At 48.0% G+C, this 16,096-nt stretch overlaps 2 protein-coding genes across 3 annotated transcripts in view; both read right to left on the bottom strand.

Annotated features, from left to right (window-relative positions):
- Positions 1-12,060, bottom strand: part of DNAH10 (dynein axonemal heavy chain 10) — a 137,179-nt gene extending 125,119 nt beyond the window's left edge. Inside the window, exons 1-5 of the mRNA XM_070629287.1 lie at positions 11,789-12,060; positions 7,889-7,975; positions 5,250-5,350; positions 4,040-4,148; positions 1,454-1,569 (exon numbers count right to left, since the gene is read on the bottom strand). Of these exons, the coding sequence (XP_070485388.1) occupies positions 1,454-1,569; positions 4,040-4,148; positions 5,250-5,350; positions 7,889-7,975; positions 11,789-12,002 (627 nt within the window). The 5' untranslated portion in view covers positions 12,003-12,060. The remainder of the gene's footprint in view (positions 1-1,453; positions 1,570-4,039; positions 4,149-5,249; positions 5,351-7,888; positions 7,976-11,788) is intronic.
- A 500-nt stretch (positions 12,061-12,560) lies between these two features.
- Positions 12,561-16,096, bottom strand: part of ATP6V0A2 (ATPase H+ transporting V0 subunit a2) — a 38,920-nt gene continuing 35,384 nt past the window's right edge. For both annotated transcript variants that reach the window (XM_070629289.1, XM_070629288.1), the window contains exon 20: positions 12,561-15,709. In XM_070629289.1, coding sequence (XP_070485390.1) covers positions 15,610-15,709 — 100 coding nt within the window. In that variant the 3' untranslated portion in view covers positions 12,561-15,609. The remainder of the gene's footprint in view (positions 15,710-16,096) is intronic.

Genomic DNA, 16,096 nt, shown 5'->3' with positions numbered 1-16,096 from the left:
AAAGGATCGCTCTGGTTGGTGTGTGCAGATGGTAGTGTAGGGATCAGAGCAGAAGCTGGGAGATCTATCAGGAGCCAAGTGCAACAGTTCCAGCAAAGGAGGATATCAAGGTCACCCTGGCCACATTATCCAAAATTTTAAAAGCCCCGCCTTTCCTACCTGCCAAGTTCCCCACCCCCCACTTCCTGGCTTCATCTTTCTCCGGAACTCCTATTGCTGTCTAGCATACTGTATATTTTCTCATTGATCTTGTTTAACGTAAATCTCCCTGACTAGGATGTAAGCTCCGTGAGGCAGAGACCTTGATGCATTGTTCCCTGTTGTGGAATACAGTAGTTGCTCAATAAATATTTGCTGGAGGAACACCTCCAGTTCTCTCCTGAGCTCCAGACTTACACATCCGGCCTCACACCTCAACTTGGATTCTGGGAGGCCGCCCAAGCTCAACACGTGCAAAACAGAATTCTTGGTTTTCCCTCCAGACCTGTCTTCCCCATCCACCCCATCTCAGTAATGACCCCACCATCCCCCCAGCTACGCAAGCCCAAGTCCTAGGAGTTATTCTCGATGCTCTCTTTTCCTAAACTCCCATAATCAAGTCATCAGCAAGTCCTATTGGCTCCATCGCCAACATATTCTTGACACTGTCTGCTCCCCACTCCCTCTCCTGATTGAATTCTGGAGCCTAAACAACCATCACCCTCCAGCTGGACTCCTCCACAGCCTCCCATTAGGTCTACTCTTCCCTTAAGCTCTGGGCCCCACTTTCACAATACAGTTTTCACACAACAGGCAGAGGAAAACTGCAGACTGGAGCATGCTATTCCCCTGCTTCAAACCTACCTTCCATTCCAAACTTCCTCCACTACTCTCCAGCCACACTGGCCGTGCTTCTGTTCCTGGACCAAGCTAAGTCTGCTCCTGCCTCAGGACCTTTGCACATGCTATTTTCTCTACCTAGGATGCTCTTCCTCCAAATCCTCACATGTCTGATGCCTTCAGTTCTCAATTCAATGCCACTTCCTCAAAGGGGCTTTTCCTGAGCACCCCGGTTCCACCCTATTACATTTCCCTAATAACCTATCATTAGCGGAATTAGCCTGCTTATGAGTTGTCTATCGTTTGTCTCTGAAGAAAGCTCAGATATCACCTCCTCATGAGGCCGTCCCTTACCACCACCACCTCCCCACACATGGTCTATTTCCATCACATTACTAGGGTTTATTGAACTTTGCCACCTGTCACTACCCAATATTTTCTGGCTACGTGTTTGTGTTTTGTGTCTTTCCCCATACAAGCTCCAAGGGCGCAGGGATGTCATCGGTCCTGCTCACCACTCCACCCTCAGGACCCAGGGCAGCACCACGGCAGTGAACTACCCGTTTGTGGAATAAATGAACCAGATGCCCTTAATCTCTAAAAATGCTGGGATTTCTCCCCCATCCACGGTTACCTGACATATAACGTCCCTCAGAAAATGAAGCACATTCGCATTCACGATTCCGTACTCCAGCGTTTCGGGCATAATTTCCATAGCTTCCTTCATGTCGGTCGCCTCCAAGATGGTCTCTAAGCGGGAAGAGGCAGAGAGCGGGGTGAGCGGGGAGCAGCAGGCCCCAGCACTTCATCGTGTGTGGGCCCGCTCATCCCAAGCAGCCACAAAGGGCCGTTCCCGTCACAGGCCCAGACTCAGCACGCACGCTGATCTCTGTTCAGACGAACCCCTCAGCCACGGGAACCTGAAATCAATCCGAGCACCGGGGTTCGCGGGTCCACACAGCAGCGCTGAGCGCCACACACGAGCTGATCTGGTGGGAGCGTCTAAAGCCGGACAAGAAGAGGAACGATTGGGGTTTTCTAGAAGCGTTAGTTGGGCTCCGTGCTTTGCCTGCCTCCCCACTCCCATCACTGCCTCCTCAGCTCATCACCAAAGCACCTTGTGAGACACGGGGTTTTTTAAAGACATATTTGCTAACAGTCTACCCTTCTGACCAGGTGCGATTTGACACCTATTTACTTCATCCAACCAAAAACCAGGCAGCAGGGGGCACATCTGACAGTCACCGGGACACCTCCTTCAATCGAGCTGGGAAACAGATGGAGAGAGGACAAATACATCAGCTGAGGAGATTCTTTCACCAGCTCCGGTCTTTATGCCTTTCCGCCTCTGTGTAGACGAGCCCTGATCTTTAATACATTTCTTTATATCAAACACTTCTTGACTTAAGTAAATTTATTTTAAAAGGAAACTACGTAAAAACCCAGTATCAGAAAGAAAGACAGCTTGGCATCAATCAAAGATAATCGTAAAAAAACAAACATGATGGGGGCCGGCCTGGTGGTGCAGCGGTTAAGTGCGCATGTTCAGCTTCTTGGATCCCGGGTGCGGACATGGCACCACTTGGCAAAAGCCATGCTGTGGTAGGCGTCCCACATATAAAGTAGAGGAAGATGGGCACGGATGTTAGCTCAGGGCCAGTCTTCCTCAGCAAAAAGAGGAGGATTGGCAGCCGATGTTAGCTCAAGGCTACTCTTCCTCAAAAAAGAAAAAAAACAAATATGATGAGAATGGATCGTTAAATTCATTTACTAAATGAATTTATCAGTAATTCTCAGTCTCAAAGTCAGGCCAGACACCGCTGCCCCCCGCCCAAGGTCGACAGGTCGTGATTAAAGTTGTCATGTCGGAAAGCACGGAGCTGAGACCGGCTCCTCAGAGGAGAACCGTAACGGGAACAGCGCACTCCAGAGAGAGCACAGGGCGATTTCATGCTGGGCCTCTGACATCACCTTTCTTACTTCTTGTTCCCCCGACTCGGGAAGAACGAATTGCAGAAGCTCAGAGCTTAGCAGGGAGGTCGTGACCCAAAGTGCCAGCAAATTCAAAAAAGAAAAAAAAAAGCAACATAAGATTTGTTCTAGAATTTAGAGTGAGTCCTAAAATGTAACTAGGCACGATCGATATAGGTTGGAGGGGAGGCAAAGGCAGAAGAAATGGGGAAAGTGCAAGTGGGGAGAGCGGAGAGTCAGCCTGAATCGAATATGGCAAGAGGAAGAGCCAGGGGTCAGAAGAGACCAGAGAGCAACAATCGCTGGGGGAGTCACTAAAAAAGCCCAGGTGCTGCCCAGGACGGACGAGCACAGAGGGAGCACCATGCCCCAGAGTTACTCGGCAGGACGAGCCTGGCCTCTGAGCAGCCCTTCCATTTTAAAGCACACAGCCCCGCGGAGAAAACCCCGACAGCTCATCTTACAGTCGGGGCCGCGTCACTTTGAATCTCCCTCTATCTGTTATAAACAGAACTAAGGATATGTTAATACAGTGGGTTCTTCTCATTGGCAGGGGTTCTGGTCTGTGAAGTCACCACGAACACTGAATTAGTGATGACGGAGCCACTGCTCCCAGGGGAACCACAGGGTTAGGTCCCTGTCACAAGATTTTCGTCAACCATCAATATATAAGCGCGCTTCACGCATCGTCCCGTGTAAACACACCTAATTTAACGGAATTGTTGGTTCATTGACATCGGACTCACGGCCCATGGCACTGTCACTCGCGGCTGAACGAAGCTCATGGAACGCACGTGTTTTCTCCCTGAGCCCATCCCAGCCTCCCTGCGCTCGGGAACACTCGACAGGCTGAAGCACTACCTTCCGGGGCCATTTTAAGCAGCGAAATCACCAACAAAAAGCACAAAAATGTGAAAACCGTGGCACCGAACAGATCATGCTGAGGACGCGTGTTTCCAGTGTGAGCTGAAACAGGAAGGCAGAGTGTCGCTGGGAACCAGGTGGCTGGTGACACATTTTCCCCACCTGCGCATGTCCGCGTGGGACCGGGAAAACACTGCGAGTACTGATCTGGGGGTTACCAAAAACTCTTAGGGAGTGGGTGAACTGCAAACACCGAGTCCATGAACAATGAGGATCGACTGTACCAGGAAAAAGGCCTACTCTCGAGAACAGGTAAAAATTAAGAATCTCACACATCTGCACACGCATGTGCACGTACACGCACACATACACACTGGAAATGTACCTTTCGTATTTCTGAGGAAAAATACCACATTCTGGTCCAGAAACTCCTCAGGAACAGGAGTGCAAAGCACATGGAGGTGCGTCTTTTCCACGACGTGCTTAACGATTTTCTGAAACAAGGGGAACAAAAAGCCATCACGCGGAGACACGCCCGTCCACCCACACATCCTGGTGCCCGAGTGCCCTGAGCTCGTCTCATTCCTGACATCGCAGCCGCTGCGCGTGGCACCAGGAGACCACACCCGTGAGCTCACTCACACCCAGACTCTGAACGCTCAGCCTGACCTCCTCCTAAGTGGCCAGCGCAGCCGCACTTGAATAAACTGACCTGGGAAAGCCTCAGAAGGGCGCTTTTCTAAGCTACAAATTGCAACCAACCAGGGCTGAGTTTGGTTTTAGGGTAGGGGCATATTTACAGAGCAACTAAGTGTAGTTTCATTGAGCACAGCCCAGGCCAGAGGCTCAATCCCAACTTTAAGCTCCCGCCGTGGGCTGCGTGCAGTAAAGGGTTAACTCGGCAGGCCTGGGTGGCCCTGAACCAGCCCCTGGGCGACAAGCTCTAAGCTTTCGGAACATCCTGCCTGATGTGAGTGTCTCTGTATACCTGGCACCTTAGTCACGCCAGACAGTTTATGCCAACAACGTGACACCTGGCGACTGCGTGTTCTTGTTTGCTGGGGGCACTGGGTCCCACTGCACTAGTGTGACCTCTGGAGGGGCTGGAAACGAGTAACTAAGGTCAGTCCTGTGGGCACATCCTGCCTGCATGACTGACCCTCAACAAAAACCCTGGACACAGAGGCACAGGTGAGCTTTCCTGATTGACAAGACTTCCCGTGTGTTGTCACACGTAGCTGCTGGGAGAATTAACACCATCCATGCAACTCACTGGGAGAAGGCAAGTGGAAGCCTGCCCCTGTTTTCTCCTGGACTTTTTCTTTGTTCTATGTGTCTTTTTCTTTGTTGATTCCGATCTGTATCCTTTCACTGAAATAAACTATAACCAGGAGTAAAAAGCTTTCCTGGGTCCTGTGAGCCATTCTAGCGAATCATTTGATCTGAGAGTGGTCTTGGGGACTCCCAACACGAGATTCACACATCTCCATTCCAGTGTGATAAGTTCCCTGTAGGAATTGTGTCAGTCACCCAGTCTCATCCGACGCATTAAATTCCCACTCCCCCCCACAAGGAGGAGAAAGAGCCAGGCATACTTTGGTGGGGAGGTTTTCCAAACTCTCTTTGTCCACTTCTTCATCCTCTGTGCTGATTATAGACTGATATGTGGAATTGCTTCTCAGCTGAAAATTCTTAGCTGCAAAACATTATTCAGTGTGCAAGATGAAATAATTGGAAAATTAGGTTTCCTACCATCAAGACCAGACCTGGATCTTGTACCAGAGCATATTTCATTCAACAGGCATATTAGCAAAAAGCTGTAGATACATTTTTCACAAATGAATCCTACTGGGGCCTTGACTGATGCTATAATTAGGAGAAGCACATTGCATTTGTGATGGGTCCTCGATAGGAAATGTAACGTGTGTGTGTGTGTGTGTGTTGTGTGTGTGTGTGTGTGGCTTCCAGCTACAGTGTCCTAGAGTGACTGCTCAGATTTTTACTTAAAAAAGGGTTTTATTCTTAGGATGAGAATTATAGCTAATGTTAGCATTTACTCCTTTTTCACTATGAAACTAGAAACTCGTGGAGGATGAAAAGAAAAGTAATCTAAATAAAATGCTCGTATATCTCTCAAGTCTGCTATAACCAGTGCAAATCTGGAAACCTCGGAGGGTGCCAGGCACAGCCCTGAGAGTTTCCAATGGGTCCAGTAATTACAGAGAAGGGAGAGTTTCCCTGGACCGTCTGGCTCTTATTTCGAAAGGCACTGTGCAAAGTCAGCTGGCTTTGGAATCCAATCAACGTGTGGGGTCTGATCCTCTCTACTATTGGTTTTCTCATCCGTAAAATGGGACAGTAACATCGCCTGCTCAGACGCTGGAGGATTAGGTTACAGCGCGGTTAAGCAGCCAGCACGCCGCCTGGGAGAGGAAATGGTCTACAGCCAGCAGTCCCAACACTCTCAGAGCACGACCAAGAGCCTGCAGTCAAAAATACTTACTAACGTACCTCGTGCCACTGACCTGTACACTTAGAAGCAGTTAAAATGGTAAAATTTATGTTACGTATATTTTACCACAATAAAAAGAAGAGAAAAAAATATGCTTAAATATTGACTTGGAATTAATGCTAATTTGCTTTGTCAGAGAAGACTTTCCTGCCCTTTCTCTCCACGCAGCCTCCTCCCACCCAAGCCTTTCCTGTTCGCGGATTTACTGCTGCTGAAAGCAGTGCGCATTAGCAGAAGGCCCTCGGTAAATACGGCTGCAGCCCTTGGAACCACCATCCGTCTCACCAAAAGCCAACTTCGGCCTTGGTAACAACGTACGGCCTTCATTTCTAAACCTGTGGTCCTCTCCCGCCAATCTTTACTATGGAGGGGATTACATTTTGGTTAAAAATAAATTCTTCTGACAAACTAAAGTTGACTAAAGCAGACACTGGACATCACCAAAATCTTTTTTCTCCTCTGATTTCCAGACCTTGTTAAGGTGGTGCATCTAATCTACAGCTTCTGCTTTGTGTAAGGGAGGGTGAACGACGGGATAAACAAGGGCGGGCAGGTTGTTTAGCTCTGCTGGCGACCTGGCCTGTCTGGGGCAGGGTTCTCAGTCCCGGACTATCGACGCTTGGGGCTGCGTCGCTCTTGGTTGTGAAAGGCTGTCCTGTGCATCGTCGGCTGGTCAGCAGCATCTCTGGCCTCCAGCCACCAGATGCCAGTAGCACCCACCCTCCAGCTGTGACAACCTTAAGTGTCTCCAGACAGTGCCAAATGTCCCCTGGGGGCCAAAATCGCCCCTGGCTGAGAACCACTGCTGTAGAGAACTGGGTCAAAGCATGTAGCCAAAGCCACTTTGTCACTACAGGACAAACACCTCAAAGCCTGCAGGGATCGACGGTGTCGTGGCACCAAGTGTGTTTACAGCAACGGCCCTAGTTTAGACACGTCAACTGAACAGCCGTAAAATGCTTGACTCGCACTTCAGATGCACCAAAAGAAATGGCATCTGGAGTCCCCAGGGCGAAGGCTTCCCTACAAAAGAGGGTACATGCCCTGTGTTCTTGTTGAGCTCTCTGAGACACGGCCTGTACGAGGACAGGCATTTTCATGTGATGTTCTTCACTGGGTGCAATAGTTCCCCTCCCCCCAGAATAGATGTCCACCCAGAACCTCAGACTGTGACCGTATTTGGAAATAGGGTCTTGCAGATGTAATTAGTTAAGATGAGGTCTCACTGGGGACGGTGAGCCCTAAATTTAATGACTGGTTCCTTTTTAAGAGAAAGGAGAGCACGATTCAGAGACAGACACACAGCATGAGGACAGTCACGTGACGACGGAGGCAGAGAGTGGAGCGATGCGGCCACCCGCCAAGGACTGACGGCAACCACCAGGAGCTGGAGGCAGCAGGAAGGACCCTCCCTGGAGCCTTCAGAGGGAGCACGGCCCCGCCACACCTGGATTTGGTGTCTGGAGGACTCCTGCCCCCCAGAACCGGGAGAGAATACATGTCTGCTGTTCTGAGCCACCCAGTTTGTGGGCACTTGTGATGGCAGCACCGGGTAACTAATAATGTTCCCAGTAACACCCAGCATTTTCCCTTTCACTTCACCCGTCTCAGCTTCATAAAGATAAAAAGCAGAAAGTGATCCCAGCCCAGACAAGCGGACGTCTCCCTTCCGGGTGAACGCCCCCTCGGTTCTGCTCCCCCCAAGGGCCCCCCGTACCACACCTGGTGCTTTATCCACGGGCTCTACTTTTTGAGAATCAGTCTCTTCTTCCCCGTCGTCCTCCTCAGACGGGGCAAGCTTCTCGCTGTCTTTACAGCCACATAAATGGAAAGAAAACAATAAAATGTAATTGTTTCGCTACACGAGACAGCCGATATTTCAGCTCTCCCTGGAGCCGAGGGCTGGGATGTGGTCCACAGGAGAGTGGAGGACATCGCAGGCTGTCAGAGGCGGTCATGGAGAGGACGTGACTGCCGGATGACCCTCGAGCTGGCCCCGGGCAGTCAGAGGCTCTCGTCCCCTCCCCTGCCCTTGGAATGCACGTTCTGCCCACCGTTCCCACAGTGGGAGCCATTGCCAAGGACGGATTCTTGAGAGAGCTATGTGTGGTTGGGACCACCTGGACGGCATTGGTGAACGACCCCGTGAAGGCCTCTACCTAAACTGTTAAGACTCTGGCGGGCTGGGTGGACACCTCCTGGCCTGGCGGCTGCCCCAGACAAGCCTCATAAGTAAGTTCCCCTGCTTGTGACACTGCCACCAGCCCATCTGGAGTGGCCTGCCTCTTGCATCACTCTCTCCTTGCCCTCTGTACGGGGGCCAGCTTCCAAATCAACACACAGTCGTACAGAAATATTCCATTACTGGACACAGCCTTTCAGTGACACGAAAGGAAGACTAGTGCAAATTCTCCAGAAGATCAAGGACACAAGAAAGACCACATAGCTACAAGCAGCCCAGAAGAAGTATACATGACCAACATGCATAAAAAACGAGCCTGCACTCCGGTAATTATCATAAAACTGCAAGTCAGAATAAGGAGGCGCATGCACCTTTCACCTATGGGACTGGCAAATATCCAAAAGATTGACAACACGCAGTGACGGCAAGGCTGCTGGCAACAGGCACCTCCTCATGGCTGGGTGTGGGCTGGCCGGGCCTTTCCAGAGAGCAGTTGGCACGACCCACCCAAACTCTACATGTACACGCCCACTCACCCAGGATTCCACTCCTCGAGGTCTAGCGCACAGGAATACAGAAAGGGGACGAAAGGAGGTGTACATGTTACATTGTTTGTACAATAAAATACTGCGGACATGTAACTGTCCATTAATCAGGGAGCAGACAAATAAAATATGGTGCATCTCTGTACTTAAATCTGTCAAGTTAGGTAGATCTATAGGTATTGGCATGAAAATTCTCCAAGGTATCATTGAGGCGGGACAAGCCACAGACTCATACATGCGATACGATCTTATTTATGATTTTAGGAACTCTCCATATCTCTATATATTGTCATTACGTACATATCATTATAGAGAGAAGGATACGGATGACAGAGAGAGAGAGAGTCAGGAAAGACCTGGCAGGATGCACAGTAAACTAACAGTGGTTCCCTCTACAGGAGTAGAGCTTAAGGCACGGTGTGGAGTTGCTTTTCCACTTTCACTTTATGTAATTCTAAGTTTTGTGAATTTTTAAGAGAATGCCTTCCATTAATACTTGTGTAATCTTTTAAAATGTCAGCAAGTTATTAAATGATATGCACAGTATGATTCCATTGTGTTATTTCAGGAAGGAACACATGCTGACCCGTTAGAAGAGCATCCCGGGCGAGCTGTCGCTGTGCGCACCTTCCTTCCTCAGCACCAGCCTCACCCAGCATCTATTGTCTCCATGCACAGAATTTTTAACCTGGAGCAGAGAAAAGTCGTGACCAGGGGAGGGGCAGAAATAGAGAGAAGAGAGGGATGAAAGGCACGCACTGGTCCTGCTCCGGGTTCTCTGGACAGACCAGAGCCCCCTAAAGGAGCCAATAAAACTGTCCAAGGGTCTTAGTGAGCCTGTAGGCTTAACAAGCAGAAGGCGAGTGACAACGTGAGACACGGAGCTGGGAAGAGGCCCCCGTCCCCACTGCTGTCCCGAACACAACACCTAAACCCCTTCAGGCGCCTCCAAGGATGGGCAGCTGTGAGTTTCCGGGGACAGCATCCTCGGCGGGGAGAATGTTGGCATTCTCATGATGTAGTGACGGCAGAGAAGAGCGGGAAAAGGAGCAGAAGAGTGAGGGGGATTCAGAGGAAGCCCAGAAACAGGTCACAGCCCGAGGGACACTTCCAAGCACCCTCCAGAGGGTCCAGAAATTCACTAGGGGGACCTTCTGAAGTGAGACTGAAATCTGCTTCCACACAGAATGGGGACATCCAGCCAGGAGACATTGAGTGAAACGTGTGAAAACAGCCACAGAACTGTTAACAGAAGCCTCAGAGGTCACGAGAAATCCAAGCTGCATCCATTTCTTAGGGTCTTGGTACGTATATTTTTTAAAGATTTTTTTTTATTTTTCCTTTTTCTCCCCAAAGCCCCCTAGTACATAGTTGTGTATTTTTAGTTGTTGGTCCTTCTAGTTGTGGCATCTGGGACGCCACCTCACCGAGGCCTGATGAGCGGTGTCATGTCTGCGCCCAGGACTCGAACCAGGGAAACCCCGTCGAACCAGGGAAACCCCAGGCTGCCCAAGCAGAGCCCACGAACTTAACCACTCAGCCACAGGGCCGGCTCCAATATATTTTTTAAATGTACAAAATCAGGGTTACTGAAATTTGGTACATGTTAAATAGTCAATCCTGTTAGTGCATCTTTGTATCCATGAAATTTCACTTGGCGATAATGAAAGAGCCTAAATTCAAGATCCTGTTCTACTGTAACGTCCAGGCCCAGAGGTCTGCCTGGGGGAACGTAATAAAAGACTGGAAGGTTAGATTTCAAAACGTGACTGCGGTCCTCTCTCTGGGTGCCACTAGCAATTCATTACTGTTGTTTATTTGTGGGTTAGGATTTTTCTACAATGAATATATATATTATTTTGTGCAAGTAAAGAATATATAATTTAGATAAATGCATGTGCCTAGTGCCTTCAAAAGAGAGAAAAGGCCTGCCTGGCACTGCCACCCTCCCCTGTGACAGGCCTCGCAGGGGATCCAGAAGTCTCATGAAGACCCAAGACTGGCACAGGCGGCTGACGTGGACGGAATACATCACACAAGCCTCGTGCGTGACAACTGCCCAGATGCGGTGTTCTCGCTGGAAGAGAGCCTCGTCTCCTGCCCGACATGCACCTGTCTGGGTGTCCCCCGCACTCTGTCCTTTCTCCTCCCCTACCTTGTGCTGGCTCCTCCAGGCCCTCTCTGTGTCCCTAGGCCAGACCAGCCACCTCCACAAAGGCCTCTGGGCACCCAGTCTACTGTCATTCTTTTTATTTAAAATGCTAATTTGTTCAACATAAGTATTTAAAACCTACTGTAATATTTTAAAAGCTTGTTTCGCATTACTTTAGGATAGCACGTCGGGCGCCTGGGAAGATAGAAAGGGCATTTCTCCACCTTGGAGCCCCTGCCGCCATCAGGGAGAGCGGGGATGCAGGGTTCTTCCCAACACCCAGGGACACTTGTCTGCCCATCTACCGCACGTCATGGGACAGCGGCTCCTCGTCTTTGGAGTCTTCACGGCCTCTGTGCTCTCTGGGGTTCGTTACTCAGCCCTCTCTGAGCCACAGTTTGCCCCTCTCTAGAATGAGGACAGCAACACGCCCTCTTCACAGCATTAATGAGTTGTTGTAAGCGTCCGGAACCGTACCTGGCACAGAGTAAGCGCTAAAGAAGAGTTGGCTGTGATAATCCGTCCAAGCTCTGACCTTCCCAGCGGCCTGGAGGGCAGGGGCGGCGGTGACTGTCGGGTTCACCCAGCCCCTGGGCAGCGCCCACACGTGGGGGCCACACTAAACGCTGGCGGCCGTGCCTGAGGCCGAGGCCGGCCGGGAGGGGACGGGGACGGGGATGGGGATGGGGACGGGGACGGGGCCTCCCCACCCCGGGGGGCGCGGCGGGGGGCCGCGGGCTCACCGATCTCCACCTCCACCTCCTCGGGCACCACCACGCGGTAGAAGAAGAGCGTGGAGGCGCCCTCCTCGTCGCTGGCCTGGTTGAGGAAGTGCAGGATGAGGTCCTCGCCCGCGCCGTCGTCGCGGTTCAGCAGGTCCTCGAAGAGTTTGGGGTCGCTGAGGCCGAAGGCGGTGTACACGCGGTCGCGCATCCACACCACCCGCAGGTCGTCCATGGCGCCGCGCAGGGCCGGGCCGCGCCGGGCAGCCGAGCGCCCGGCGGGCGTCCCTGGCAACGGCGTCCCTAGCAACGGGCGCCCCGGCAACGGTCGCCCCGGGCGCGGGGCCGCACCGTCCCCGGCGCCCCCGCACCCGGTCCCCGCGCTCGCAGGGGCGCGAACCAGGACCCCTGAGGGCGGGGGCTCCCCTCCCCCGACGTGGCCCAGCCTTCCCCGAGCCGAGCGGGCGGCCGCGTGTTCCGCCAGGAGCCGGGGTCGCGGTGCGCGCCGCCTCCTGTAACTCCACCGCCACCCTGTCTGCCGGCATCCTGCCCATTTTGTCGATAAGGAAACGAGGCAAGAGAGGCGGCAAGACGGGGTCGCAAGACCTCCGCGGTGGCAGAGGCAGAGCGGGAGGCGAGGCAGCCTGTGCCTGCAAGGGCGTCGGAAGAGCAAATACGCCGCGAAGTCAGCTCCAAGAAGGGACAAGTTCCTCTTGGTTTACGGGATCAAAGAAGGGGCCCGGTGCTCCGGGTTTCTAGCCAAGCCAGGGCATAATAAAGCAAAACACCCACGTTTTAAAAATATAGATATATTTATTTTTCATTAGTAAAAGGAAGTCCAATACTGATAGAAAGATGTAAGCTTGTGCTTCCATGCGTTTGAGGAGCTGTAATTGCTCACCGTCGTCTCCCCTCACAGAGTTGAGAGTTGAGCCCCAGACTACCAGGCTGACCCTGGGAACTCAAACTTCTTGTTGGGTTTTCCCATCAAGGAACAAATGGAATGTTCTAAATATTTCTTAAAATTCTAAACCAAAGCTCAGCATCAATGTTCTGGCTGTTGGAAAACTATTACTCCAAACTGCCTTATTTCCATCATCTTGAATTAAGATTTCTTAATAACCTTGATGGAGATATACCAGATGGCACGCAAGCAAACCTGGCTTTAAAATTTTAATAAAGAAATTTATTGTTTTTGAATACAGACTGCAGAACAGTTGTAGAAGTCATTTTTTGTTTTTGTTTTCCAAAATGAATCAGGCTCTCAAATGTACTTCGTAAACATCGTAAGAGATACCTATGCTATAGATAATTCTATGCCTTGTTCAATTACTGCAGATTAAAAAATGAGACCAGACTGCTGTTATAAAATGTCCATTCCAGAAATTAGGACAGAGCAGCCTCAGTGAAAGGTGAGTCTTCAAAGTCTCATCCATAATGAATGGAAAGTCCACAGGGCTCACCATGACCCCCATGGGAACACACTTCACTGCTTAACTGATGTCATCGAAAGGACGTTCTTCACCCTTGCAGGATGAAATCACATTCTATTTTACTGAAGAAATCCCTTGGATTTTTATTTTAGGACTCCATTAACATATTGAATGAAAACTGGAAAATGTGGATGACATTTATCTTTAGGAAAATAAACATATTTAGCATCATTCAGACAACTGACCATTTTTCCTCTGGTTATTTGCTAGCAAGGAAATGAAGTCTGTCTTAAAAAATATATACATAATTAGTTCTACTAAATAGCTTAAAAACAAAACAGAGCGACCGCTCTGATAACATGACACTGGACATAAAATTAGTCCTGGGAACTAACAGACACTACCAAACGATATTTCTAGAGAGTTCTTTCACAAACGTTAAGACTATTTATTCATTTTTTAATATAACTACATTCTACATAACTACTACATAGGTTTCAATTGAAAAAGGACTCTTCACTCTCTGTTCTTATAACTCCCTGATAAGAGGTGTTAATTAGAATTAAAAAGTGGCCCCCACGACAGTCACCACTGGAGGCAGTAAAGCATGCCAGCAGACACTGTATGTTTGTTGTTTACTAATCCAGTTCACAGGGCCCTGAAATCGGGAGCTTCCTGGGGATGAATCAGTTACCATTTTATTACAACAGATCCTTGGAGTAAAGTAATAAAAATGACACCTTGCAAGGTACAAGTGTGAAACATGGACAGCATTCTTTGGATTTTGTATCTGCCCGACAAAAGTGTCCACTATTCCACCTTTCTGGGGAAACTTAACTTTGAGAGCAGAATCATCTTCCAGGGTTTCATCAGCATCATTTTATGTTTGACATCTTAATATAAGAGACAAAACCCAGTAATTCCAAACTGGCTTTGGGTACCATCTCATGGAGGAGCAGGGTGGGACATTTACTACAACGAAAAAGGTTTAGTGTCAGAGTCACAGTTATGTTGTGATGTTCAGTTCACGCCTCTCACAAACAGGCATTGAAATTTCCTAAAAAGATACGCTCAAACTCAGTGCTGGCATAATCTTAGCTTGTAAGGAAAATTCCTAACTCTCTACCAGTAGCCGGGGTGAAGGAGCATGGTGACAACCAGGCCTTCTCGTGTGTGTTACTCAGAATGTTAACAATGTGAAAACACTGCAGGTATCTTTTTGAAAATAATTACCTAAAATCAATTACAGTGAAATGTAAAAAAGGAACATAATTTTTAAGACTTTAGAACAGATCACAATGTTCAATAGGACTGACTCAAATTCATTGAAAACTAAATTGTCAGGTGAAAAGATGAATTTAAACTAAAGATTATAAATGAATGGCTTAGTTAAGAATTAGTTTTCAACTGAGCTAAATAGTGTTTGAAAGTTTAAATTAATTCTAAATGCCTTTATCAGACCTTTATTTAGAATTAATATTAATTGAAAGTAAAAAATTACAATGATACTGTTCTCAAGGACAGGTGCAATCTCTTCATGGAAAAACATCTTAATTTATATTTTGTTATAAAAATATACAAAATACTACTTTCTACCTTCCCTTCACTCAACATGTTTAAACCCCTTTCGGTTCAATAGCATCAGCCAAGCTGGTCACTAAGTTCAAATCATATCCATGTTATATCTTCCACAGTCACTCTGGGTTTAAGGCTCAGTGTAGAGTTTACCTTTCCAAATATACAATTATCATAATTGGTTTTATGTAAGGATAACAGGATAAGAGTCTTTAAAAAAATATACAAGTGAACAACCATTTGTTGTATGTTATTTTATCCCATTTTCCCTAATTATTAAAACAAGACAAAACTGTAGAAACAATCGCCTACTTGTAATTCTAGATAGCATACGATAAAAAATGTTCACACACTTTTAGCCAAGCAGAAAACGTGAATCTTTTGATTACCTGTCAAATTAAATTTTTACAAAAACTATACTTAACTTCAGCTGTTGGAAAATATTATCTGACAACTTCAGGTGACAGAATAACTCTTTGCTTTTTTTTTTAATAAGGTGAAAAAGAACCAAGTTTCCAAGACCATTTTCAACCAGCCATTCAAAATTGACTTCTCTCTACAAGCCGATATTTTTAAAAATAACTTTAACATAACTTTCGGCATTAACTTACATTTGCTCATCAAAAAACTGAAAGAAATTTATATATCTGAAATTGATAAACTTTACAAAACATTTAACAAATGAGGAAGAGGTATATCTTACAGAATTATTTGGCGGTATCATAAGGCAATCAATTTAGACAGAGTTTTTCCTATTGTAAATTTGACATAAGCGAAATTCTATAACATGATAATTCTCCATAAATCTGAAACTTGTTGGATCCAGCAACACGATCATGCCATGTCATCACTGAACTTGGATGAAAGGAGTCTGAATGAGAAAGGAACAAATTTGGTGCCTGCACCAACATAGAATTTGTTCTGAAATTCTACCCTAAAAAAAAAAAAAATTCCACGTATTATTGAAAGATTGTGAATAACATTTCCTACGTTTCTTAAAAGTACATTTGTAAGTTAAAAAAAGAAAAGTTCCCGGGCTGAAGTTGCTTCATGCCACACATGCTCTTGGCACAAATATGTTGACTCAGATAACATCCACACACACACAGCACCCAATGTTGGCTTTCTCAGGAAAGACACACTAACACGTCATGCCAACCACACACCACAGACACACCAAGTGCTAAGAGCCACTCCACCTCGGGAACTGGATATGAGACAAGTGATCTGAGCACTACTGTAAAACGTTACAAAATATGTACCAAGTGTTTTACAATAAGATAAAGCGACCTGCCAGACCCACAGTGAACTGAAAGAACGA

This window comes from Equus przewalskii, chromosome 7 (assembly GCF_037783145.1).
Source record: "Equus przewalskii isolate Varuska chromosome 7, EquPr2, whole genome shotgun sequence".
NCBI classification, from domain to species: Eukaryota; Metazoa; Chordata; class Mammalia; order Perissodactyla; family Equidae; genus Equus; species Equus przewalskii.
The sequence above is the reverse complement of the archived record's forward strand: the minus strand, read 5'-3'. Positions and strand labels throughout refer to the sequence as shown.